At 44.2% G+C, this 27,436-nt stretch overlaps 1 protein-coding gene across 7 annotated transcripts in view; it reads right to left on the bottom strand.

The window, feature by feature from the left end:
• The window catches only part of DMD (dystrophin), a 6,826,337-nt gene that overhangs the window by 5,920,769 nt on the left and 878,132 nt on the right, over nucleotides 1–27,436 (bottom strand). For all 7 annotated transcript variants that reach the window (XM_078657819.1, XM_078657824.1, XM_078657821.1 and 4 more), the window contains exon 8: nucleotides 10,488–10,669. In XM_078657819.1, the coding sequence (XP_078513945.1) occupies nucleotides 10,488–10,669 (182 nt within the window). The remainder of the gene's footprint in view (nucleotides 1–10,487; nucleotides 10,670–27,436) is intronic.

The following is a 27,436-nucleotide window of genomic DNA, read 5'->3' as shown; positions in this document are numbered from 1 at the left end:
TATGAGGAGCAGCCACATCAGCCGGAGAGCCTGACTTGCTATATTTTAATGAGAGAACTTGCTCCCTCGTTATGGGGGCAAAGTACTCCAATTTTGAGTGACAAGGTTTGACTGGCCCTGTAACTTCTGCCCTGCACTCCGAGTTTGAAATGAAGGAGTTATAGATATTATCTATTTTGCTGGTAAAATACGAGGCAAGCTCCTCGCAAAAATCTTGCGAAGGTGGGCATATAGAATTGCTAACTCTAGGGGTGGTGAATTCCTTGAGAACTCTAAAGAGTTCTTTAGAGGAGCCCTTAGCTTCATCAATTCGGGAAGCTAGATGAAATCGTCTGGCTATATTACAATTTCTGAGATAGGCCCTATGTGATGTATTGTAGGCCAGTCTATATTCCATTGACTTTGTTTTCCTCTATTTACGTTCTTTTACTCTACATGCCGCTTTCTCTAATTTCAAACTATCAGAATATCAAGGTGCCGGGGTAGGTCTTTCATATATAATTTTTGTTTTGATGGGGGCGATGATATTGAAGGCCCTACTCATCTCTGTCTCCAGAGTCATTAAGGCCTCGATAACATCTTTGCACTCCTTAAGAGATAGAGGAGAGAACGTTAGCCCGAAGGTGATAGGTGTTATTTTTCGCCATTGTCTGCGGGTGACTTTACGTCCTTGGGTTTGAGCCAAACTTCTAGGAGCAGGAAAAGAAAAACTTTACGCCATGTGATCAGACCAACTCACTGCCTGAGGTGGTTCAGTGATAAGAATTGACATATTAGTGAAAATATTGTACCAAAGTATGGCCTGCTATATGAGTTGGCTCATGGATCTTAGGTGAAAGACCTAACGTATCCATGGACGCCAAGAGATCTCCTGTGTCGCTGTTAGTGATACTGTCAAAGTGAAAGTTAAAATCCCCAACAATAAAAAAAAATCAGCATATAGAACATGGGGGGCAAGGGTTTCCAGTAGCGTAGTGCAGAAGATCTTTTTGTTTTCAGCTGGTGGGTGATACAGTACTGCCCCTGTTACCTTCTGAAAGCGTACAAATTCCAAAGAGAAAATCAGCACCTCCAAATTAGGGGTGGAGAAGGGGTCCAGAATTTTTTAATTCAAAGTGGCACGAGTGGCTATCGCCAGCCCTCCACCTCTCTTCTCTTCTCTGTCCAACCTCACTACAGTGTATTCTGAGGGGAAAGCGATTGCTAGGGAAGGTGCAGAATGTGTCTGAAGCCATGTTTCAGTAATCAAGCACATATTGGGCTTATGAACATCTAACAGGTCCCAGATTTCTGAGGCATGCTTAGGTATGGACCTCGCATTGACATATAAGCAATTAATGGTGGAGCCCCGGCCTTTTATAATCTGAGCTTTATCCAGATTAGGCTCAGGGTCTAATTGTGAATACGTCGAGAGATTACTGGTGGGGCCCAAAGATGTTCGTACTTGGTCTACACTCCATTTACAATAAGGGCAGCGGCTGGGCAGATCTCCACTATCTAAAGAAATACTGCCTGTACAGCTCAAGCTGTGCATAGAGGCCCTTACCTTTCACAACTCCTCCTTAGAGTAGGTCAGAGGCGGCATCATAATGTCTTACCAGGAGGACAGAGATTCCTGCCAGCTGGCAGCGTCCAGGCGCTGGGTATTAAATTATAATGTGCAAAACAAAAGAAGGAGTATGCTCCGACGTGTCAGGTGGGGGTCAACCAAAAAATGGAGAAATAATCCTTTTTTAATAAACCCCTCACTCACCACCTAGTGGTGACATGCTTCATCATCGGGGTCCACCCTGGTGGCCTAGCGTCACCAGGGTGTGCTTCAACACCTGTAGTACAGTGGAGCGGGTTTGTGAAGTGTAGGTGCAAAAAAAGGGGGTGATGTTAAAAATGTCCTGGTTTGTCTTTCAAAAATTAGTTTTATTAAAAAGCAACTGGACAATATTAAAACAAAATGCGAGATACTGGAAGGGGGAAGTTATGACCTACGTATCTCTATATGTGTTGGTGGTGTTTTTAGGTCAACATGTTTCTACCTTATGGGATAATTCCCGGTATTCTTCAGGACCAAAGGAGATGGACGGTATGAGCCTCCTAAAGGACTCACCCTATCCTAAATCCTTGTGAAACCTATGGCACAGTTGTACCTAGGTAAAATGCTCACAACGTTGTGGAGCAAAAATTAGAAAAACAAAAACTAATATTGTTTTTGTTTGGTGCTTCGTCGGGCAGGGGGTAGGTACATCACGCGGTACAACGTACTAGTTATCTGGCGTGGAACATGGCCCGTTACCTACAGCTACCGTCCGCTGCTTTTTTTGCACCTACACTTCACAAACCCGCTCCACTGTACTACAGGTGTTGAAGCACACCCTGGTGACGCTAGGCCACCAGGGTGGACCCCGATGATGAAGCATGTCACCACTAGGTGGTGAGAGAGGGGTTTATTAAAAAAGGATTATTTCTCCATTTTTTGGTTGACCCCCACCTGACACGTCGGAGCATACTCCTTCTTTTGTTTTGCATATCCTTGTCCAGGGGAACAGGAGTATATCCTGCCCACTCGGAGTGGGCACAATCCCTTACTCTCTCCTTTGTTTTCTCGATATTAAATTATAATTCCACAACTGTCCCGTAGGACTTATTTTTTAAGGTAACCCCATATGTGCATCTGATAGCAATGCTAACTTTACAATGGAAATGCTTGTTAATAGATACAGGGCAAACTTTGTTTCTTTCTGAGATGTATTGATTAAATTCATACAAATCAAGGTGTGGTTCATACGTAAGTAATCATAGTACAAATGACCCATTGCTTAAATTGTGAACACCTATAACACAAGACCCTGTACATTTCCCAATGGTTGAACAAGCTCTACAGATTCTTTAAAACAGGGTTAGTGTCCGTCCGTCCACAGTATCTCCTGCTGTTATATAGTCTTAGACAACCAAAAGTAAGGGTTTGTTAACTGCACTATGATCGTGAATGTATGAACCACACCTTATTTTGTATGAATTTGATAAACATATCTCGAAAAGAAACTGTTTATCCCTTACTTATCACCAAATATTTCTATTGTAGAGTGCTGAATTAATATTTAAAAGGAGTATTCAGGCCTGTTAAAAGTGGTTTATTTTGACAGGTCAAATTTGCAGTTTAAACCTGCACATCCAGGTTACTGGTGGCACGTCTGTAGTCCTGTTTTGCAGTCAGTTTACTGGTGGCACAAAATGTGCTACAGTCTACTAGTGACATTTAATTTCCAGGCCCTGTACTTTGTACCATATACTAGGGACTTATCTGTAAGGTTGCATTTTCCAATTAGGAGTATAGCCAATTTTGAGATGTTTATGGGGTCAAAGCGCATGCACTGGAGCCTGGTTAGAAGAGTACCAGGCCACAGAATAAAAACAATCCAGCAGCATCAGTCCCCAAAAACTAGGGTGCTCATCAAAAAAGAGGCATTTTCTAATATACTGTAATACCTGAGTAAGGCACCATTGACCCAAAGTAGAGCAAAATAGCACAACGTGTTATTTCTCATGCAAAAAAGAAATGTCAATGTGTTGCTTAGCACCACCTGGTGGGACTCTGCTTTACTTTGTAACGGCAGAAAGTATTAGTAAATATGGGCCTTCATTTTTTTTACTCTGTTCTTGCATAATTTAAGAACCAAACTTTGACATACTGTGACATTTTTCCTCTATAGAACAATAAATAAAAAAAAACATTAATGTAAAAAAGGTTTTCAGCTTGGGCGGATTCCAATTTAGAAGGCCCCAGGACATTCACAAGGTAACAGTTTCAACATCCTTTGACTTGTGATATACATGTTTACACTGTGCACCTAAGTATCAAATTTCTTTGAGCACCAAACAAGTTTTTTCACGCCACTGAAATTTTCTGGTGATTGGTTTGTCTCCATATATATCTTGTTTTTCGGTTTCCAGGAGCTGAGTTTCAATGTGTGAGAGTCTCTCCTCCAGAGGGGAGAGCAATTTTTTAAGTGTTTCCCACACAATTGATAGAAACTCAACGTCCTTACCTTTTATGGTACAAAGTGGTATACTAGTAGTGTCACTTTCTTTTAACAAATTATCTTTTTCGTATTCATATGTGACTACCAGTTGTGGAGAAATGTTTTCTGTACTTGTTTCTACTGATTGCTTGCTGTTTGCTAAGAAGGGGTCTGCGAATAGGTGGACAGGTAGCTTGGTTGCTAACTGTGCATTCCCAATTTTGGCCTTCTTTCTTGAATATGTGGAAGTATGTGTGCGTTTCCTTTTGATTAATGAGCCAGTTTGTGGGGTGGCAGATGTGCTGCGTTTTGGTGGTGCATGTGTGCCATTAAAGGTCATTACAGATGGTCCAACCTCAGCCGTATTCCCCTGGGCAGGGATTTCAGCCAGTTGAGACTGTGGTAACTTAGACGATTTTGGAGAAGACCCCCCCTGCAGTATAGGAGTATTAGCCATATGTGCCTGGTGTATATCTGCAAGTGTAACAACTACAGTATGGCCTGGTTCAGATGGGCGTTTGGGTGTTTTGGCCCAGGCGATAGGCCCTAGGGAGGATCTTTTAGCAGCAGTTAGCTCCTGTGACAGTCTTCTCGTAGCATCTAATTCAATAGAGACCCTGTGCTGCATTTTGGCGATCTCAGTATCAATCGCTGAGTTAGTTCTAGTGATAAAGTCATCTAAAGTGCCATTTTTCTGTTTAGACTTGGCTGCTCTACCTCTATACTCACGGGTTGACATGGTGGCTAGACAAAGTGTAGTGGTGAGCAGGGCGATGTCCGAGGGAGAGGACGATAGGGCCAAAGGGGATGGCCCAGTCCAGTCTCTACCTGCCTCTAACGGCCTCAAACGGCCCGCTCTTAGCCCGGTCTTCGCCCCGGCGCTACGTCCCGCGCTGCGGGAGTTTAGGAATGTTATATGGGCGTTGCAAAAGGCGGGGGGCGGGCCGGCAGGGAGAGCGGACCGGATGCTCTTCCCCGGTCTCGCAGGGACTCTTGGATATCCGAGTCCCCGCACGCTCGCAGCCCCGCCAAGCCTCTCGCCCTAAGCCGCCTCGAAGTCCTCTGTGAACAGCTGGCGCTTGAAGCAGCGCGAGAGGTGGATGTGTAGGCTGCTAGGTCCGCTGTCCTGACGCCGCAGGATTCAAAGTGCCTCGTAAGTTGATGCCAAAAAGGTCAGGTGTCCCAGGGCGGAAGGGTTTGAAGGAGCCTTAAGTGTCTGCAAAAGGCGGGGGGCGGGCCGGCAGGGAGAGCGGACCGGATGCTCTTCCCCGGTCTCGCAGGGACTCTTGGATAAACGAGTCCCCGCACGCTCGCAGCCCCGCCAAGCCTCTCACCCTAAGCCGCCTCGAAGTCCTCTGTGAACAGCTGGCGCTTGAAGCAGCGCGACGCGGCACCCGCGGAGCGGGTGCGGCGAGAGGTGGATGTGTAGGCTGCTAGGTCCGCTGTCCTGACGCCGCAGGATTCAAAGTGCCTCGTAAGTTGATGCCAAAAAGGTCAGGTGTCCCGTGGCGGAAGGGTTTGAAGGAGCCTTAAGTGTCTGCAAAAGGCGGGGGGCGGGCCGGCAGGGAGAGCGGACCGGATGCTCTTCCCCGGTCTCGCAGGGACTCTTGGATATCCGAGTCCCCGCACGCTCGCAGCCCCGCCAAGCCTCTCACCCTAAGCCGCCTCGAAGTCCTCTGTGAACAGCTGGCGCTTGAAGCAGCGCGACGCGGCACCCGCGGAGCGGGTGCGGCGAGAGGTCGATGTGTAGGCTGCTAGGTCCGCTGTCCTGACGCCGCAGGATTCAAAGTGCCTCGTAAGTTGATGCCAAAAAGGTCAGGTGTCCTGGGTCACTGACAGATTCCTTCTTGTCTTTTAAAGCAACCTACTATTTTGAACCAACTTTGGATAAAGTTCAGCCTCCATTACTCAGGAAATTATATTTGCAGTGGAGACACGGGTCTCTCCCCATTCGATCATTCACAAGCAAATGGAGCAAGGATGCAATTAGTATCTGCCCAGCGTGCAGATCTTGTGACGAAACCGAACTCCACATTTTCTTCTTCTGCCCTGCTTATCGAGAGACCCGCAAACAATGGATAGCCCCACTATGCAGAAACCTGGGATTTGCAAAGTGCGCGGTTGCTTTTAGAGTTCTGAAAACCAACCTGACCGACTATATCGTGTTTGTAGTGGCCAAATACTTGGGTGCTATCTGGATCATCAGGAGGGGATGCCTGAGGGATGGCAACTGACTTTAATGTTTTAAAGTATTTGTAGTGCATTTTCTGATCATGTTTGTGCCCCATTCTCATATTTATATTGTATACATTTTTACAAAATCACATTTTTAAAATGTATGTTTTATATATCTTTTATGGTAAACTTTTACCGAAATAAAGATTTTTTTGAAATTGAAATTGAAATTGAAATTGAATATATCTTGTTTTTTGTAAAGAAAATTTGAGCATATAATGCCTGCCTACCATGCAATATTATTGTCACCATAGAGACCACTGTGTACCTGAAACCCTATTTGATACCCTCGGACCCTAGTAATCCCTAGGGTTTCCTTTTGCTACCCTTCGTGGGGCATTACTTCAGTCACCGATGTTAATTTTGAGACAGAAATTTTGGCTTTTGGAAGGGGACATGTTTTTTTCAAGAAGGTAAAGGATAATCACAATTTCCAGTGCATGCCAGGCCCTCAGGTTTGTGCTACATACTAATGCAAGGATAAATGACACTCATTTTGAACTCTTCATGCTTTGTAAAAACTGCTTCATACACTGACCAAAACTACACATACATGATACTGTTATGCAACTATAACACAGTATAGACCGACTGTCCAAACAAGCACAGACAGGCAGAGAGTAGTCAGGGCAGATTTAATCAGTCAAATCAAGCTAGACTCTGAAAACTCTGAAAAATGCATCCACACAAATTTCAACCAAAAATACCTGCCACTGCATCCTGTAGTGATGTTTTGAACTATCATTTCGACCTTGCAAAATAAACCTTTTGGTAGACCTAAAACTTTCCTTTTAATAAATTTACGTCACCCCTAAGGTAGGTCCTAAATGCTCAAAGGGGAGGGTGCGTTGTAATTACATAGTGGGATATGTGTACTTAGGTGTTACATGTCCTAGCAGTGAAAACCACCTAAAGTAATGTTTCACTGTGGCAAAGCCTATCTCTCAAAGTGGCTAACACTGTGCTTCCTTATACAAATACATTTGATACTTGCTAACTTCAGATAAGAAGCAGATAGAGATCAGCTGTTTGTACTCAAATGAATTCTCTTGAATGGTAAAGTCAGATGTTGAGTTACAATTCTGAAAATGACACTTTCACCAAGTTGGCATTCTTTTGTCCCAATCAACTGTGCCTTTATGTCAGTGTCCTGGGTCACATGACTGAATAGTTCTGTTGTGGGGGTTTGTGTTTTCAGCCGCGGTCCATGCAGGTAACAGCGGAGGGCGTTAGGGCAGCATGGGGGGGATTTCGAGGGATGATGCAGAGGTCAGATGAGCAGCATCGTTGCTCCAAATCCCCCCCAAGCCGCCCCACCGCCCCTCCGCTGTTACTGCAAGGACCGCGGCTGTGTGTATTACTTTTCCAGATAGTGAACCACAGGGTGAGCCATTCTGGCAGGATGCCTGTGTGTGGGAGGGCTGAAAGGGTTGTACCCAGCCGTACCTAGACGTAAAAGAGTTATGACTACATCACTCACAAAGAAACCTGGCACCAGGCCTGCCCTGCTTTTTCTGAGGTGGCACAGTGACCAAAAGAAAGATCGGTTGGAATGCTACCCTGAATAGTTGCCAGTGGTTAGACAAATTGCAAGTATTCCTCCCATCATTTTTTGTGTGTTTGATGTTCCACCTTAAGTGGAAAGGGTATGCCCAGCCATAGGTCCCGTGCTCACTGTGCCACTGCAACCAAGCTTTACTTTTCTGATGAGCCCTTATCAGAGCGAAACCAGTCCCAGATTGCTTGTATTCTGGTTAATTGAGGACCTTTCTTGGCAGTTCAGGCTGGAGTGTTCCCATGAGGAGCTGGGTCAAGGCTGTTTTGCATATGACTGGGTCCAAAGTGAGGTGCCATGGTTACTGAAAGAATTATGGGTTGGGGTGTTACCCTGATTGATTGCCAGTGGATAGGCGGCTTCCAAGAATTCCTCCCATAACCTTTTGTGCTTTTCTGCTTTTTGTCACCACAGACAATTTGGAGGCTTGACCAAGGAAAGGAGTAGAACTTTACAGAACCAATGTTGGGGTAGGTCAGGGAATCTGATATACAAAGGCTGGCACCAGGTATAAATATTGGACCTCCAGAGTCACTCATCAGAACACTTCCGGACCTGTGGATTATTCAGAAGGAGGACAACCTTGCTTCCAGAGGACTGTCCTGTAGCTTGAAGGACCTTGCCATGTGAAGATGGAAGATTAGACCTGCTTGCCTTGATTGCAGGCTACCCAATGTGACTTCAAAGGTCAGTTGGCTGACCTCATGTAAAAGCTACAGGAAATAACCCCGGGCGGAGTAGGCGCAGTTGCTCTACACAGAGCTCCATGGAGTTGAGCATAAACTTTGTGGAGCTCCACTCCGCACCTCCTACCCCGTGCAATAAATGTTTATCAAATACAATTACAATTAAAGTAAATAAAAGTTCAATTACCTTTATTGCGGGCATGTGCAGTCCTACCATGACGTACGTCTGACATAGGGGATAACGAGGAGGAGGGCAGCCCGGAAATGCAACGATAAAGGTAAGTGCACTATTATTTAATTTATTTGTAATTGTATTTGAAAAATAGTTATTGAGGGGTGGTGTGTAGTGGGAGGGTCCAGGGCTGAACTCCGCTCTGCTGGGGAGTTGGGAGTTTTGCAGGAACTTTGCGCTCTCTGCAGAATGCGGAGTATGCAAAAATCTGCAAAGTCCACCAGCAGAGAGGAGTTCGTTGCCCTGGGTTAACAGGAACACAAAAAGCTTCACAACCCTCCCTGCAACTGCCCAGCTGACCAGTTGCAACTGGACCGGCCTGAGTCCTGCTGCAGGTCTCTGCTGGAGTGAGTCCTAATCCCCAAGAAGTAACACCCAGGCGCTGGACCCTTGTCTGGTATCAGTGGAAACCCCTCTATGACAAAAAGGTGAAAATCCTGAATTCTGGGCTGCTTGCGATCGCGAATGGGCCAGGTCAAGCTGAAAGTCTGCCACCCACGATGACTGCCCACATGCAGCTCTGATAAAGCCTGCTCTTCGAATTGGCAATGAACGTCTGCAAGGACCGACAGCGCAAGACCTTCACTTCCCACTACAGCAATGACAGCGTGAGCCAACTGCCAATACAAAGCTCTATCAGTGACCAGATTTTCATGTTACAGCAATGACCATTCGCAAGGCTAGATTTGCTCTTCATGTCAAAAGCCTCTAGGTCGCAGTCTCCACCAATGTGTATGGAAACCTTTGCACCAGTTTTGAGAAGATAACTTTTCAGTGGGACTAACCTGGTCCCTCATTTCAACCTGCGCTCCATCCCAGTCGGCTTGAACTTCTGACTTTCCGCCGGTCTAGCACGTCTAGATGATCGTGAGTGGCGCTTTGTGCTTTTAGGCTCAATTTTCACTAAAAACTTTAATATAAATATCTAAATGTAAGATCTCCTGTTCTACTGTTTGAATTTTTGTCGTTATCATATTAGTTATTAACATGCATTCCATTTTTTTATATTGATTTGAGATTTTTCTTGTGCTGTGTTTTTAACAAAACCTTGACTGCTTTGTGCCAGAGGGTTAAAAAGAGGCAATTTAGTGACTTTTGGGGTTCACCCAGATAAGGATTGTGGTTGTTGCTTGAATGGGGCCTTCACCACTCCCAACCAATAACCTAATTTCTTACTGTATAATTTATGTCATATTTCGTTTCCCAATCTATGCTTTCAAAGCAAATTCCCAGCCATGTTAATCAACTCAGTTCTGTACTTGTCTGGTGTCGTTCTGCGTAGGGATCTCTGCCTCACAAGTTTCAGAGTTAACCCAATGCTAATGCCAAGAAGGAAAAGGTTGTTGTCCTGTTGGTACTCTGGCCTGGACTACTGCGGCAGTCATTTCAAGGCTGGTGCTGCAGACGTACTGTACGGAGAAGATGTTAATTTAGCGTGAGTACTTAGTCTGTGAACAAAGGCTCACAGATGGGCCATCAAAAACATTGCTTGCGCCAACCGAGGAGGAGGGCCATGTAGGCCTTTGCGAATCTGGTCATCCTGTTGTGTCTGTGTTTTAAGCAACTCGAAAAAAAATTGCACATTTTTTTAAATGTGTTCTTAACTATTCATTGAATTATATCTGTCGTCATTTAGAGTAAAAACTAAACTGTGTTTGAAAATGCAGCTAATTTTACAATAACATTTTCAGTTTGATTTGGAACTCTGTGGAAACTCAATTTATTTATTTTATGCCTCATAACATATATGGAAACATGTTTACCTGTTGGGAATAAAAGTGCTGATGAAGTGCCTGGCCATGTTCTTCTCTTATGCCTTTCGACTGCAGGGGCAATGTTTCTACTTCCTGAATTGCTTCAATGGTGACCTGCTGCGGGAGGACTTCGAAGAGGGATATGACGTACATGAGGATGGACTTCTTGTCTGGGTGTGAAGTTGCAATATCTGAAACAAATTAGAAAATGTAATGTGTTCGTCTTTTAACGCAACAGGTAGTCAATGGTCGTGAGAAAATCTGAAAACTGGCATGCACTTCTTGGTTATACACTTGTTGCATCTTGATAGAAATATAAAACATGTAACTCGCTTACAACCCTCTTAGTACCCAGTGTATCTTCATCAGGCCAAAATAAAATTTACATCGAAAATGTACAGACCAATAGCATGTCACTGCTTAGCATGATTAATCAGTTAGACTGCAAACAATACGGTGGCTGCCTTTCAATAGAATTGTGAAGTAGATCAGTGCATTTAGAATCATACTGCGTGTCGCATTCACAATTGTTCTATAAATCTGTTTGCTTGTGAACAAATAATACCAGCGCCGGAAAAACGCATGTTTCATTCTGATTTACACATTAGAGAATTCATTTGGGGCATTCATTATTCTCTCATGGACAGAAGAAAAATCGAATAGTGTAACATAGATCCAAACTGAATAAAAGTGGCCGGATAAGTCAATTAGATTAATATCCTACTATTTTATGGGCAGGGCCAGTTTCAATGCATGTTTATTTCTAATGAAATAAATATTACCATAAACGAACATTTTATGAACAATTTATAGATTTTACGATATTACATACATGTTGTTTTACAAATTAGGACCAAAGTGAAAAACAGTATACTACATATGTTTTAATATGATGTTCTTTATGGTATGCCATGTATTCGTTCTCAAAAGTCACGTATTCTCAATTTCATCGTATGTTCATCGTTTGCAAAGAGTACATTATGCACATTATGCACAGGGCACTTTGGAACCTCATTTCTGTTTACCGCTGTTCTCTTTTTTCTTATAAAATTCTGTAACATATGAACACACACACATAGAGGTACAGACCTAGGATAGTAGGTGCTAAAACCCCAGAAGACCAAACAAGGGTGACAACACTCCGAGCTGTGCCATAGGGACCCACCCATTTTGACTTCGTGGTGCTGGACCACATTTGGACGGATCATGATGTAAAAGAGTTGAAAGATGCACAGAAATGTCCTGAGAGCAGCTGATTTCTCTGCACCTCTTACCAAGAGTTGTCAGATAATGTTGAGAGACAAAAAGGAATCAAACTGGCAACATCTTTCGAAACATAGGCAAGTTAGAACCATGTCTCCACTAGAAAAGTATATTAAGCCATGAAAAAGTAGATGTTCCACTAAACACGTGCCGGATATGAAGATCTTTGACTGTGGAGATCTTTTAGAATGGGTTGCAGAAGAGACTGATTGGAAATTGTTTTAAAGAACAGATGGACAATTATCTAAAAAATAAAAACTTTCTGCTCCCAAAGAAATTATATTTGAGCGGATATCTTCAAACTGCTTTAACTATATACATACATATATGTATGTATATATGTATATTACCTACTGGCGGTCGACAGTGGGTAGTTATAGTTAGGACCTTGATTCAATTCAAAAAGCGTTTTTTCTTTTCCAAATAACTTTGGTGCCGGTTGACGAATCTTCACAAAAATTTCAAAACTAGTGGGGCGCTACGGTCCGCTCCTATAGGTGTCAGGGACGTCATAGTTATAGTTTAGTTAGTTGGACATTTCACTCGCACAAAACTAGCGATATTGCACCGATATAGTTAGTTCAGCTAACTATAACTCGCGACCCCGCAATGCACTGCTGATGAGGTCACATATTATATCATTCATGGTATGGTCAGTGACATCACTGATGACATCTTTGATGAAATCTCAAATGACATCACTGATGACATCACTGATGACATCATCCAGTGACTGTGTGTTTCTAGAAAGTTTGAATATGTTTTATATATATTGCATGTGTATTGAAGAATGAGTGGTGTAAAAGTGTCTGGATGGGGTAGGTGTGTGACTGACTGTTTAAGTGAGTGGTTAAATGTTATTTACTGAATGCATGGCTAAACTGTGTGAATGTCTGTATCAGTCTGTCTGTTGTTGTATAAGCAGCTGCATGGGTTGGTCATTAGTTATATGAGTGTCTATATGGGTTATTGATTGGTTGCCTGTGTATTTGTATAGGAGACTGAGTGTGTGTGTGGGTGGGTGGGAGGTTTTTAACTCTGTGCATAGATGTTTGAGTTGTTGTTTCACTGGGTGTATGGGTTCAAGAGTGTATATGGAAACAGCTGAATGGGTGGGTGAGTGTGTGTATGGGTGTGTTGGTGAGTGAATGGATGTTTCAGTGGTACATGTCCAAGTAACTACATATGTAAAAGTCAGTGTATGCAAGAGTTGGAGTATATAAATGACTATACGTGAGAGTCAGTGATTGTGAAAGTGGCTGAATGGATGAGTGTGTACTTGCATCAGTGATTGTATAAGAAAGTAAGAATGCGTTTGTTTATGTTTGAATAAGTGATGTGGTATGTGTGTAACTGTGTAGGTCAATAGATGACTAGGTATGTGAGTAACTCTGGATGAGTGGTGGTGTGTGAGTGTCTGTATAGGTGTATGAGTGCATATAAAAGTGCTGTATTGATGAGTGCATGTATGAATGATTGTATGGGTGAATGAGTGGATGTGTGTGTAGACCTAGGAATCAGTGAGTGCTTATGTAGTAACTGGTACAATGGTTTTGAAAATTCTACATGAATTTTATCAGAATTTATGTAAATTCTCTTCCATGTTTAATCCATTGGGGAACTTGGAGTCTATTTTCAAAATGTACAGGCTCTCCAATTTTCCTCAGAGCCTTGACCCTATCGCCTCATCTTTTATTCAAAGGTATGGCATCATTTACATAGTATGTCATTTGTGTTACCTTTATCTGATGTATCTCAGCACAGAGCCGGGCCACTAGGTATAGTAAATCCTTATTCTTCATAGTCTGCATGTGTTGCAATATGCGTTTGTGTACTTGTAATACCGTGCTTCCCACATATCTTAAATTGCAGCAACAAGTTAGTACATATACTGCAAAATCACTTTGTGAGTGCTTTCGGTTTGTGGGAGAAAGGAGTAAAGTATTCCTTTGTATTAACACCCATAGAACAGGCTCTGCATCTAGTGCAACCATAGGTTCCTATTAACCAGCCAGTTGATCTACTTATCTCAGGGCTTGATCTTATAAAGTTGCCCCTCATTGAAATAGCTCTTCTTTGGTTATGGATAGTTTAGTGGGGAATATTTTCCTATGATCGGATCAGACAGTTTTTTATACCAGTTTTTCCTAATCGTTTTGTCTAGATTTTTGTGTTGATTGTTGTAAGTTGTTACCAATCTAACTTTGTAATCTGTTTTTAGTGTGCAGTCTTGTTTAAAGAAAATCTGTTCTCTAGTTCTGTGATTGATCTACTCTTGTGCTATACTGATAGACTTATTGTCATATCCTCTTTGTTTAAACCTGTGTATCATGTCCCTTTGACAAGCTGTGATGTGTTGTGGTAAGCTGCAGTTTCTTTACGCATGCATCAGTTCACCAAATGAAATGCTTGCTATTAGATGACGGGGATGGAAATTGGAGGCTTGTAGCAAAGACTTGCCAGCTGTGCTTCTCTCATTTTTTATTGGTTCTGAAAACCTCAAAATCTAAGAAATTGATCTTCTCTTTACTGACCTCCCATGGGAAGTGTAATTTGAGCCTATTCAACTTGATACATCGTATAAAACCAACAGCACTTTGTGGTGACCCCTTCAAAATTACAAAAAGTCATCAATGTAGTGTGACCATACCACTACTTTTTGTTCCCACTCTTTGGAGAACTCCACTCTGAGAACCCGCTCCTCCCACCATCCCATCAGTAGACACCCGTAGCTGGGCGAGAATCAGGCTCCCATCATGGTCCCCCTTATTTGTTGATATAGACAGATCTAAAAAAGGAAAGCATTATTATATAGACATTCCTGAACCATATCAATTAGCATGCATGTATGTTGATGTAATGCTAATGCTCTATTGTTTAAGTAATCGAGAGATTGATACAAAATCTTACATTGAAATGCCCCCATTGATAAACTGAAACCCAGTTCCATCCACAGAGGTAACCAGAATCAAAACAAGAAAATCTCCAATGTAAAAGTATTTGAACTATGATAACTAATATGGTGGTGTCTTCAGACAGTGAAAGGTACACATGAGCCATTAAATACTGGCAAATAGCAAAAATATTAATAACAGAATCAGCCCCTCAAGTTGCACAATTCCTCTGGCCACACTTTCTAGGCACCACTATAAAAACCTATGAATAATTACTCATCACAAAGTATTTTATAACATTTGTTACATTGTCATGAGCCGTACCTAAATGAGTGCCCCTCCTAACTGCTCTCATACTTTTTAGCCAATGGTAATGGGTTTATTCACAGCTTTGATTTTAAAAATGGCATCCAAACATGTTTTTAAGAGATCAATCAACCAGTATTAATGACAACCGTGAATTGAGATATTACCATGGGTTTAATTGCAGGATTTAGCTTTACACAAAAGACCTTGTAATGTCAGACCTCTTCCAGCAATAGACATAATAGGAGGGCTCTATTTAGTTTGCAAATATACTGACAAAATTAATTAAAATGTTGTCTAATTCAGCAGTACATTTGCAGACCCTGAAATAGGTGGACTTAAGGAGGCAAGGTGCAGAGCAGCTTGTTGCTCTTTAGGGGTTGGAAATTACCTCTATTCCATGGTATTCCCACATATGTTTGCCTTCTTTTGCTGAACATGTTTTTGCTAGCCATAGGACTCTGCACAATTGGCACATTTAGTTTACTTATAATTCCCTAATACATGGTACCACATGTAACCAGAGTCCATAAATTACATTCTACTAGTTGACTGCAGTACCCACTGTGCCACAAACTAAAGTAGCAGTCAAGCCTGTCTGTAGGTCTCCCCCTGCAGCCTGGGTGCACCTTTTTAACTTTCATTTCGAGCTAGAAAAAAGGAAAATAATAAAACCTTTTACAATTCCAAAATCTTCATTTTTATTACTTATAATTCACTCCTAGGGTAGACCCTAAATACCCATAGGGCAGAGTGTAGGGTTAGATTTTTTGTATTTTTGTTGCTATTGTGTCATTTTATTTATTAAAATATTCTCTATTTTTCTACATTGGTTTGGGATTTTTCTTGTGTTGTGTTTTAACGTTATTACTAATGCTCTAATCTCTTGCACGGGGCCAACAATTCTCATAAGACATACAAAAATGAATACACTGTTCTACAAAGAAGGAACACACACTTTATTTGGACCGCAGAGCTTTAACAATGCACAACATTCGCCCTCTTCATTCATTCATTCTCTCTCTCTCTAAGTTAATACGGAACACAGCTGGCCTTGCATTTTTTAATATTGCCAGTAGCATGTGGCAGTTTTCAGGAGCTATACAATTTTGGGTTCCTGGAAATTCTTTGAGAAAATGTTTGAATAATAATGGACCCCAAGTACAATTTAATCTACACCTACTTAGGAACACCTTCTTCTTATTGCACATAGGTTTCTTTAAAATTGCAAACATTTTCAGTAATTACTGGTATATATTGCAGGGGTTTTGCCAATTAGTCTTCGTCTTGAAACTAACCTCTATGTCTTACACAAGGACTGGGCACAGCATCTCTGCTTCTATTAATTTAAAGATACATGATTCTGGGGGGCGTGACCAGACTGAAGATCAAGATGGCCACTTAGTCTAAGAGCTAATCCGAACTCCCCGGAGACAGCGACAGTCCCAGAGCCCGCAAGCAGCTATGCGACATGGCATGGCGGTGACTGCGCCCCATGAGTCGGCCGGAATGCAGCGGTGTCCTTCTTTCACTGCCTGGTGACACGGGGCTGCTCCGCCTATACAGTGTGTGCTGGGGCCTGCACCTCGTAACGAGTCGCTGCCTCGATTACAGCTGGCATGCCGTGGTAAGCTGTTGCTGCCTCCCTCTTCACACAGGCACATGCCTCAGATGCCTGCTTTGGAGGATTGCGGGACCCCCGTTAGGACTGCGATGCCTAACCTGCTGCTGTGGACCCACTCCTGAGGCATGTGATCGGTGTGGGCACCCCGTATGGCAGTGGGTAAGCCTGCGCATGTTTTCGAGGATTGACAACGCCCTGGCCCACTTGCTGGCACAGCGCTGAAGTTCTGCAGCCACGTGGCAGTGCCTGATCACTGGCTTGTATTCTTGGGCCCCATATCCACAATTGGGCACACCTCAGCCCCTTCCAGTAGGCGCTATGCAACTCTCAGCAGTCCAGAGACACTGGATAGACCTGAGGCAGTGATGGGTCTGTCTGCACCATCGGAGTAGCAGGATCGCACATCGGGCCCCTTCTCACATGAGACACAGGCAGCGGTGACTTGGTATTAAACAGTGGTAGCTGCCTGCCTGCCATAAAATACTCCAATTCGGGGACCTTGCTGAGGATCGCGTTTGGGGCCAGCTGGAGGTGCATTTGGGAGCTGTTTTCTTTCCTGCGTGACCAATTGATGGCCTGATTGGGAGGACACAGCTGTCCCGGTTGATTTGCGCCTGATCGCTGTGCCATTCTCTCCTGCAACCCCAATCCAAGGATATGGGCAAAGGGGACCCGATGCAGTGAAAACTCACCTTTGAGAAGGCGGGTAGGGTACGGACTCGACACGCTCCACGATGGCTGAGGGTGTCGACTAGACTTCCCTCTGCCTCATGCGGTACAGGGGAATGAGGCGCTCATGGCAGCATTTAAGGCAGGCTTCGAGCACTAGATTCTCGTTTCAACATGCTCAACAAGCTCTTTTACAAAATGGTGGGCCAACTGGACCATCATGATAAAAGACTGACACAGTGTAGGGCAGAGTCTCTGATCCGGAGGATGGTGCAGCCCAAGCAACAAAACAACTGGAACGAATGGAAGGTCTACTAAAGAACATGGCCATGAATAATGAGGACCTTGAAGCCCGAAGTAGGTGCAACAATGTCCGCATCTTGGGCGTGCCAGAGTCTACGAATACAGGTCGGCTGGATGGGTTTGTCGAGGGCCTTCTAACTGACTTGTTTGGATGGCAGTCCTTCACCACTACCTTAGTTGTTAAAAGGGCGCATCGAACCCTCGGTCCACACCCCAATCCTGATTATCCACCTCGACCCATTCTGACACGACTCTTGAACTCTAGCAACAGAGATACAGCGCTGCGGTTGGCTCTGGAGCATGGGTCAATGGACTGGCAGGGCTCTTCCATTTCTTTTATCCGGATTTCACGGCAGTGGTTTAAGAGGCCCGTCGGAAATTTGCAATGATTAAGGGCATGTTGCGAAAGGCCGGCCTAAGGTATGGAATGCTTTATCCAGCGCATCTGAAATTTGACGTTGATTGCAGATCCAAAATCTTCGACACTCCAGCAGAGGCCCAAGAATTTCTTCAACTCCGCTCCAACGCTGGCTCGCTTAGAAAATCGCTCACACCAGATCGATTACAGCAGATGCGGAACTCTGGCTCCAGCATGGAATTGTTCTCTGCAAGCTGAGAAACTTTTTTCATGGCGAGAACTTGATAAGTATTACAGTGAATTCTGCTTTATGTTCTCTCTTCCAGGTATTTTCTGCTCACAATGGTTTATGATTGTGGACTCTGGGCTTTGGCCCTAATATATTTAGTTTACAATACATGTTTTTAGGTTTCCGTGGACAAGGCGAGGCGTTGCCTCTCCCCCTGTGCGGCTGCACATGTCTTGTGATGTTTTAATTGATACGTTTGCATTTTTATCCAGAGGCGAGGCAGCTTTGTAATACATCCGTCATTCTTGCTCTTTCAGTTAAAGAATTCATAACAAAGATATCATGCTGCTATTTCTTTTTTGTGATGATTTTTGTATTATCTTACTTTTAAGTGTTGTAAGTTTTTGTTTCCTAGTTATAGGAACACATTAAAAATGAATGCAATTTAATTAGAATCGAAAACAACTGAAAAACAACATTTAAGATGCAGAACATCACTAATTGCTGATTTGTGTTCGTTGTCATTCTCAGATACAACAACTGTTCCACATAGATGTGGCTGTTTATGTAATTGGCCTTCTCAATGTTTGGTAAGCAATCATGAATACAGATGTTTCTAAAATAGGTAAAGAGAAGGGAAAAACAAGTAATCACAACAGGGATATAGGCTAGAGAGGTACATTAACTGCTGATGTGGAGCAACTTAATTATTTTTGTCACTGCACTATAATCAGTAAGCCAAATCTGCAAAGCAAATGCAAATAGCACTTTAAATGATTAAAGTGCTTATTAACTCCCGATCAGGTGCAGTTCTTGAATTAGTTGCAATTTCATATTAACACGCTTGAGTTCACTTTAGCTGTATCTTGTACCTCAGTGACATAAGTATTTAAAGGAAATACTAATAAGGTCAATAATTTCTTGGAAACATGTTGATAGACTGTGCATCTATTTAATGAATCCCATTAAATGAAACCAACACAAATGGCTAGAAAAGCAAACCAATCTGCAAAGCAACTATAAAAGGAAATAGTAGTGTCTACCTGCAAACACACTTGGAAACAAGTAATGACCGGCAAAAATAAATAAATTACTATTGCTTCAGGTGATTTTTTTTTTTACTGTTTTGCAAAAAGGCAAAAGGGAAAAAAGAGGGGAAAATACAAATACCTTGTTAACATTGTCACAAATTTGGTGGTGGTAATTACAAGTGCCGAGAGTTACTGATAACAGGGTACTTGCAAATATGTTATTGTGGAATTACCTTGTGAAATGAGGGATTAACAGGGATATTTTAAAATCTGGGTCCATCTTCACCAATAATATCTCATTTTGCCTGTGAGCTTCAGCTGAAGATTACAGCTGCGTTTTAAAACTGAAATAACTGTGTGAGGTAAAAATCTGTGGTGTTCCCATGAGTCAAACTTCTGTTACTGGCCACATCAGAATTAAGTGTCTACTCTCAGTAAGGACCCAGGTAATTTGTTCCTGTGAAAAGAAAGCAACTGTAATCTTTACAATGACAGATTTTATGTGATGCTATACTCCAAATTTCTGTCGTTTTTAAACATTGTAAATATCAGGTGACATTGCCCAATGTAATGGTTCTCAGTTTAACAAATGTTTCAGAAGGAAGGTGTCAGAAAGTGAGTTAATATTATGTGATGATGAAATTTCTACCAATTTAGTAAACACTCTCTGGTCTTACAGTTCTAAAAGAAACTATTCCTAATTTAGTATGACTGGTTCATAAGCAGCAGGTCGATTCCCCAGAGAAGAGCATGTTAAGTAGTAGCAATAATTTGAAAGACAAGAAAGCAACATGCTAAAACTACTATCCAGTAGTTGAAAAATAGAATAATTTTTATAAAGTAAAAAGACACAAATGATCATAATCAATAAGTATTTTGTTTAAAGTTTTAAGTTAAAAAGAAATAAAAACCAAACTGCAAATGAAAATCATCAGGTGTAGGTTCAATGGGACCTAAGCATGATTTCCGGCTGGCCTTGATCGATATTATGGTTGCTATACGAAGCAGGTCACTCTGGTTAAAGTTTTTACCTTTAGGCAAACTGCTTCTGAACTGATTTACCCTAAAGGGAGCACAACGTACACTTCATTAAAGTTAATTTTCCATTACAGTTATCATAAATCTACTTTGGCCATTGAATTAGATTTTTCAAATGAAGTGAAAAGTAACTTCCAATCATTGTTTAAGTAGGATCCAGGATGAAGATATGATATAATGGGTTTATTCACAACTAGCCCTATTCCAGCGAAATTAATTTTTACCTAAAAATTGATAATTGATGGGGATTTTTTTCACTGTGAGGGGTACTATTCCGGACTAAAGTATACTACATGTTTATATGTTAAGCACCTAGCCTTGTGAGATTACAAGGAAAGCATAGTGATTTAGCTAATATATAAGGCACTTTTCTATGACAGGTGGCCCTGCATTGTTTTTAAACTGAACACATGCTGGAGCACAATGGTGCTCTTTAAAGCCATATATCTATGTTATACATGTGGGAGATGTAATTACAAACTACAGGCCACATTTGGCATTTAACATCAATATATGCATTTTAAAGTGAATAACGTTTCCTCATGATCTCAGGTACTAAAAAATAAAGGGCCTCATCTACAAGAAAAGGATGCAGCGCAGCACCGCAAGCCATTTAGCTACACAGCGCTGTGCCATTTTCAAAGCACAGGAATGCATTGTATTAACAACAATATAATGCACCCCTATGCTTTCCAATGTGCTGGCACACATTTGGCTGCCATACACCAGCAACAACACCCTTGCATAATTTTGCAAGGGTGCCTGCGCTGCAGGGATGATTGTTTTTGTGCAGGGGCACCTTCTTGCACAAAGACAATAATTAATGAGATTTTCCTCTTTCTATGGGTGCTGCAAAATGCAGCATGCATAGAAAGAGGAAAAAATGAGGCGAAGCAGAAGTATTTATCCTTGTTGCGCGATTCCTACATCTTCTCTAGGGAGACGTAAGATTCTGGCACATTCCCAGTGTTACAAAATCTTGTAAATCTGGGAATGCAACAAGTTCCATGGATGTTGCGTGAGATCACCCACAGCAACACCATGGAATGCACCTTTCACACAGAACAATACGTGAAACGGGCCCATATTTACAATGCCATGAAAAGTCAAGCAGGGTGACTTTACGTGGTCTTGTAAATATGGGCAAGTCCATTGCGCTGTCGGTAAGTAAAAAAAAATGACGCACTGGTGGCACAATGGGCTTATAAATAAGCCTCACAATTTTAGATAAATCAAAAGCAGCGAGCGAGTTTATAACATGTTTCACCTACTAACACAATGACCTCTTGAGATGTCTAACTATTATAGTTCCATTATTACTGCTTTAGTAATGACTGCTCATATATTGCATATCAGAAACTGGATGTCCTTAGGCACTTGAATAAGAGAGGCATTTGTTCCACAACTCATTTATAATAATGTTATCAACTTTAGTAGGATGAAAGATTGAGTCAGCTTTTCTGGGATTGCAATCCTCTTTCTTCATCTCCATCAGATAGTCCCTTCTGTCATAAGTCATTTTGCGATGCACAGCACATATAGCTTTGTCACTACTGTCTTTTTCATATCAGTTAGTAGGATATCCCCCTCTAACAATAATTAAGACTTTTAAGCACCTCAAAAGTCTTATTAGTCATGGAAACTGTTGGTGAGGTAGACCAAAACAAAAGACAGAGTTTATTAACACTAATGTGCTAAGGTGAACCTCAAAGTCACTAAGTTAGCCTGTGCTAAATCTTCTGTTAGCTGTGACACAGAGGAAACAGGCATAAGATAGGACAATGGGTAAAGTATTTATGCATTACCAAAACAGCAATAAAGTCTGGAGGGGGAGTGACCCCTGACCCTCCTGGTAGGTCGCTCCCCCTCCACGCAGCTCTGCCTGTGTGCCCCTGACCCTGCTGCAGCTGCTAAAGACTCGCTGTGCCCATCCATTTTCTTTTCTTTCTGTGTCACTCGTTTTTCCCCTCCTTTGTGCCCCGTTTTTCTTTCTGTGCCACTCGTTTTCCCCCTCCTTTGTACCCCGTTTTTTCTGCTTTGTGCTACTGTTTCCCCCTCTTTTCTGCCCCGTTTTTCTTCCTGTGTCACTCATTTTTCCCCCTCCTTTGTGCCCGTTTTCTCTGCTCTGTGCAACTGTTCCCCCCTCTTTTCTGCCCCGTTTTCTTTCTGTGCCACTCGTTCTCTCCGCCGCTGTGCCCGATGCCGCCCCGCCCCCCTGCCCACTCGCTGCTCCCGCCTCCCAGCTCCTCCACCCTACCACCTCCCCATATATGCCGGACGCTGCGCGGCCGCGCCGCTGGTGCATCGAAGGCGTGCCTAAGGTAAGCCCATCTGCGCCTGTCCGTGCCTGGACCGCGCCCATTGCCAGAGCCCCTGACCCCCGTGAACGCCACAACACCAGAGTCTGATACGATGCCAGCACCCTCCACGCACTCAACGCCGGCCGAGACCGCAGCTGCTTCCAGGCTGCCCCGAAACGCACCCACGGACCTTTCTTCTGCCGCATCTGCAGCTTCACCTGCAACAGAGCCACCAAACCACCAAGGACCGGACCCAACCACCTCCTCTGCATACCTCTAAACACCCTCTCTGCACGGAAACACGCCATAGAGCTCTGGGACCTGCTCGACACCTCCACCCCAGACGTTGCCTTCTTGACCGAGACCTGGTGCAACGACTCCTCGACAACGCAATGGCCATCCCGGACGGCTACAAAATCACCCGCAGGGATTGTGCCAACGGATACAGAGGAGGAATAGCTATTGTCCACAAGTCCACCCTCGAGGTCGTCACCCACGCAGACGATACCCTCAACACCACCGAACACCTGCACTTCCGGATCCACACCGACCCCAACACCACCCTCAGAGGAACACTCATCTTCAGACCCCCCGGAACCCAGGCTCAGTTCAGCAACTCCATCGCCGACTTCGCCAGCACCCACACACTCGCCTCCACGGTCTACATCCTCCTCGGGACCTAAACTTCCACCTCGAGAAGAACAAGGACACCAACTCCGCCACCCAGATCGCCAACCTCGCCAACCTCAGCCTCAGACAACTCGTCACTGCACCCGGCCACACGCTGGACCCTGTCTTCTCCACAGGCACCCACGTCGGCTGCGACCACACCACTGAACTCCACTGGACCGACCACCGATGCATCCATTTCACCTTCAAGAAACCAACCGCGCACCACTGCACCCAACAGCTGCCTCGCAGCTGATGGAGCAAAGTCACCGAAGACCAGCTGATCACCACCCTCGCCCAGAACCCACCCACTGACCCCCCCAACCTAGACGCCGCAGCCCGCAACCACAGACAGTGGATCCCCGACTGCACCATCACCCTCGCCCCGCTCAAGATACCCTCCAACAGCCACATCAGCAAAAGAGCCACCTGGTTCACCGACGAACTCCAAACCTCCAAATGTGCATGCCGGAAACTGGAGAAGATATGGCTCCACAGACGCACACCGGACAACCACGCAGCCCACAAGGACGCCACCCACAGACATCATCGCCTCATCAGATTAGCCAAGAGATCCTCCTTCAAAGACCGCCTGGATAACAACGCACACGACAGCAAAGAGCTCTTCAGCATCGTAAAGGAACTCTCCAACCCCAGCACCAACGACATCCCGCCCTCATAAGAACTGTGCGACTCACTAGCCATCTTTCTCCGCAAGATCGCTGACGTCCATAACAGCTTAAACACCACGACCGCCCCGAATATGCCAGACTCCACCTCCCCTGTGAACACCACCAGCGCCAACTGCCTGACCTCCTGGTCCAATGTCAACAACGATGAGAACGCAAGGTCATGAACTCCATCCACTCAGGATCTCCGTCAGACCCGTGCCCACACCACGTGTTCAACAAAGCAGGCGCAGCCATTGCACCCCAACTATGGAAGGTCATCAACATCTCCTTCGAAACAGCAAAATTTCCGGAAAGCTGGAAGCACGCCAAAATCAACGCCCACCTCAAGAAGCCCAAGGCGGACTTCAAGAACTTCCGGCCCATCTCCCTGCTCCCGTTCCCGGTGAAGGTCATCGAGAAAATCGTCAACATGCAATTGGCCCGCCACCTCGTAGACAACAACATCTTGGACCCATCCCAGTCCGGATTCAAACGAAACCACAGTACCGAGACAGCCCTCATCGCCGCCACAGACGACATCAGGCACCAACTAGACAATGGCGAAATATCAGCCCTCATCCTCCTGGACCTGTCAGCCGCCTTCGACACAGTCTGCCATCACACTGTAAAGACACACCTCCTAGAAGCCAGAGTCCAAGAGAAGGCCCTTGACTGGACCTCGTCCTTCTTCTCCGGCAGAACCCAGAGCGTCCGCCTTCCACCCTTCCGATCCGAAGCCACCGACATCATCTGTGGTGTCTCCCAGGGCTCATCCCTCAGCTCGATGCTGTTCAACATCTAAATGGCCCCCCTCGCACAAGTGGCCCGCCATCATGACCTCAACATCATCTCCTACGCCGACGACACCCAGCTCATCCTCTCCGTCACCAAGTACCCAAACACTGCCAAAACCAACCTCCACGAGGGAATGAAGGCCGTCGCCGACTGGATGAGGAGCAGCCGTCTGAAGCTGAACTCGGGCAAGACAGAGGTCCTCATCCTCGGACCCACCCCCTCAGCCTGGGACGACTCCTGGTGGCCGACCACACTGGGAACAGCACCAACACCCACCGACCTTGCACGCAACCTAGGATTCATCCTCGACTCCTCCCTCTCCATGTCTATGCAGGTCAACGCTATCCCCTCCTCCTGCTACAACAAGTGGATCCCTACCGAAACAAGAAGAACAGTGACACAGACCCTTGTCAGCAGCAGACTGGACTATGGCAACGCACTCTATGCAGGAATCCCAGCCAAACACCTACGATGACTACAACGCATCCAAAATGCCTCCGCCCGACTGATCGTCAATGTCCCCCGCCGCAGCCACATCACCCCACACCTGAGAGACCTACACTGGCTCCCCATCAACAAGAGGATCACTGTCAAGCTCCTCACCCACGCACACAAAGCACTCCACAACGCTGGACCAGCCTACCTGAACAGCAGACTCAGCATCTACACCCCCACCCGCCAGCTCCGCTCCGCCAGCCTCGCCCTCGCCGCTGTCCTTTGCATCCAACGAACAACCTCCTGTGGCAGATCCTTCTCCTACCTCGCCGCCAAGACCTGGAACACCCTCCCTACCCACCTACGGAAGACCCAAGACCTACTCGCCTTCAGAAGACTCCTCAAGACCTGGCTCTTCGAGCAGTAGCGGCACCCCCCCTCCCCTCAGCGCCTTGAGACCCTCACGGGTAAGTAGCACACTTTACAAGTACTCTGATTGATTGATTGATTCATGGTTTCTGGAGCAGTTTCACTGAGTCACAAACTAAGGCTTTCAGGACCTCAGGGAAAGCACATAAAAGCTAAGACTCACTTCAGGAAAGGCCCCAGCATGGTACTGGTCACCTCCTCACTTCAGAAAAAAAGCCTCTTGCAGCCTATTGTGTTCCTAAATCCACACAAGAGGTCAGCCCACTGACCAATGGAATCCACGTCTTTTGTCTTAGATACAAGAGGGAGCAGGTCCAGTTCGTTAGTGCTCCTCTCAGGTCAAAGCAAGCAGATTCCAGTCCTGTTTTGTTCTCACAAAGGCCCAGAAAGTCCTCTAAGGGGGGTACCTTGGGGTGCCACATTTATGGATGGAAAAAGCTAGTTGTTATCGGTGACTCCTGTACTCTCCATCACCAATTGAACAAACGTTCCCATGAGTAGTAACCCTACCCACTTTTTAAGCAGCTCCTGTTTGCCCTTCTACAAACTATCCAGCAGTGCACCTTATTTCTAAAACCCAAGATGAAGAAACACTTCCTCTCTTATGTAGAGCCTTCCTGCCGACCCAGCGCCCCTCCTATTTAGTTCGGTGCCACTGGCACTGGGCAATGGACGAGCTTCTCCAGGTCTCACCTTACAGTTCCCTAAGAAATGGCAGCCCCATTTACAAGTTAATCAGGTTCCTTGCCCACCATAATTGGTTTTCCTGGTAAGAAAATAAAAGCACCTTTCCACACCCATGCCCCTCTTCCTGCTCTAAGAACAGTTTTCACACCTCATTAAGGCCAAGCGCAGACTGAGTAGCTGCAGATTAGTTAATTTAAATAAGCCTCCATGAGTTTTAGGCAGAGAAAGGGACACTCTTTAAAAGTTACCTTTTCTAAATATGTATTAAACATCTACCTTCACCAACGAATTTCACTTTAAACAAACGTGAAAAATAGCCTTTGGATTACCATTTTTGCAGTTTCCTGTTAAAAGTTACAAATTAAAGTGGATAATTTGAACTTTAAAATTTTCTAGGATTCTGCTACAGCCTTGCCATTGAAAATAGCTATTGGGGCCTAGTCACTGGAGAAACATTTCAATTGTACATTTGCACATGTTCCACTTTTAAATATCAGGAATCCATCCTTGTGGCCAACAAGTTGTACTTATGGGTGACATTAATATTAAAAAGCAACATTCCTCATCTGTCAAAAAGGGTTGTTTTGACAGGTGTGACAGCAGGTTTTTAAGGTGCCACAGTGAGGCTGCACATGGTAGGCCCAAAGCCATGTTTTACAGGCTAACTCTGTGGATGGCACAACAGGTGCTGCACTTCAGAGGTGGCATATGATGTCCAGGCCCTCGGTGCATTTTCTACATACAGGCCCATATAGGCAAGTTAAATATGTCAATCTGGAATAAGCCACATTAACCATGTTTAAAGGTGGAATGCAAACACTTTACTCCATTTTATATGGGGTAACAGTGCAGAGTTCTAACTTTAACAACAATAGGGTCCATAAAAAGGCAAACCCTCTGGGGTGACCATGCGGAAAAGGCTGATTTCTTATAGTATATAATTATATTATGCCAGTTCTAATGAGCTCACAATCTAGCCACAAGAACAAAACTCCTGGGTATTTTTTTAAGGTGTTTGGATAGTTTTTTTTAAAGGTTTAGCATTGTTTTGCATATATATTTATATGGAAAGCAAGGCATGAACATGTCTCTTTAAAGCAGACTAGTTGATAGCTGTCAAGTTTTTGTATTGCTTTGACATGGATTGGAACTCAATTGCATAGGTTTATCTTCATTACAAAAACAAGAATTTTGTATCTCTTGTTGGTATAGGGGCAAATGTTTCCATTACTACAAAAAGTATTGTTTGGTTCAATT

The sequence above is a fragment of the Lissotriton helveticus genome, chromosome 8 (assembly GCF_964261635.1).
Source record: "Lissotriton helveticus chromosome 8, aLisHel1.1, whole genome shotgun sequence".
Classification (NCBI taxonomy): Eukaryota; Metazoa; Chordata; class Amphibia; order Caudata; family Salamandridae; genus Lissotriton; species Lissotriton helveticus.
The sequence above is the reverse complement of the archived record's forward strand: the minus strand, read 5'-3'. Positions and strand labels throughout refer to the sequence as shown.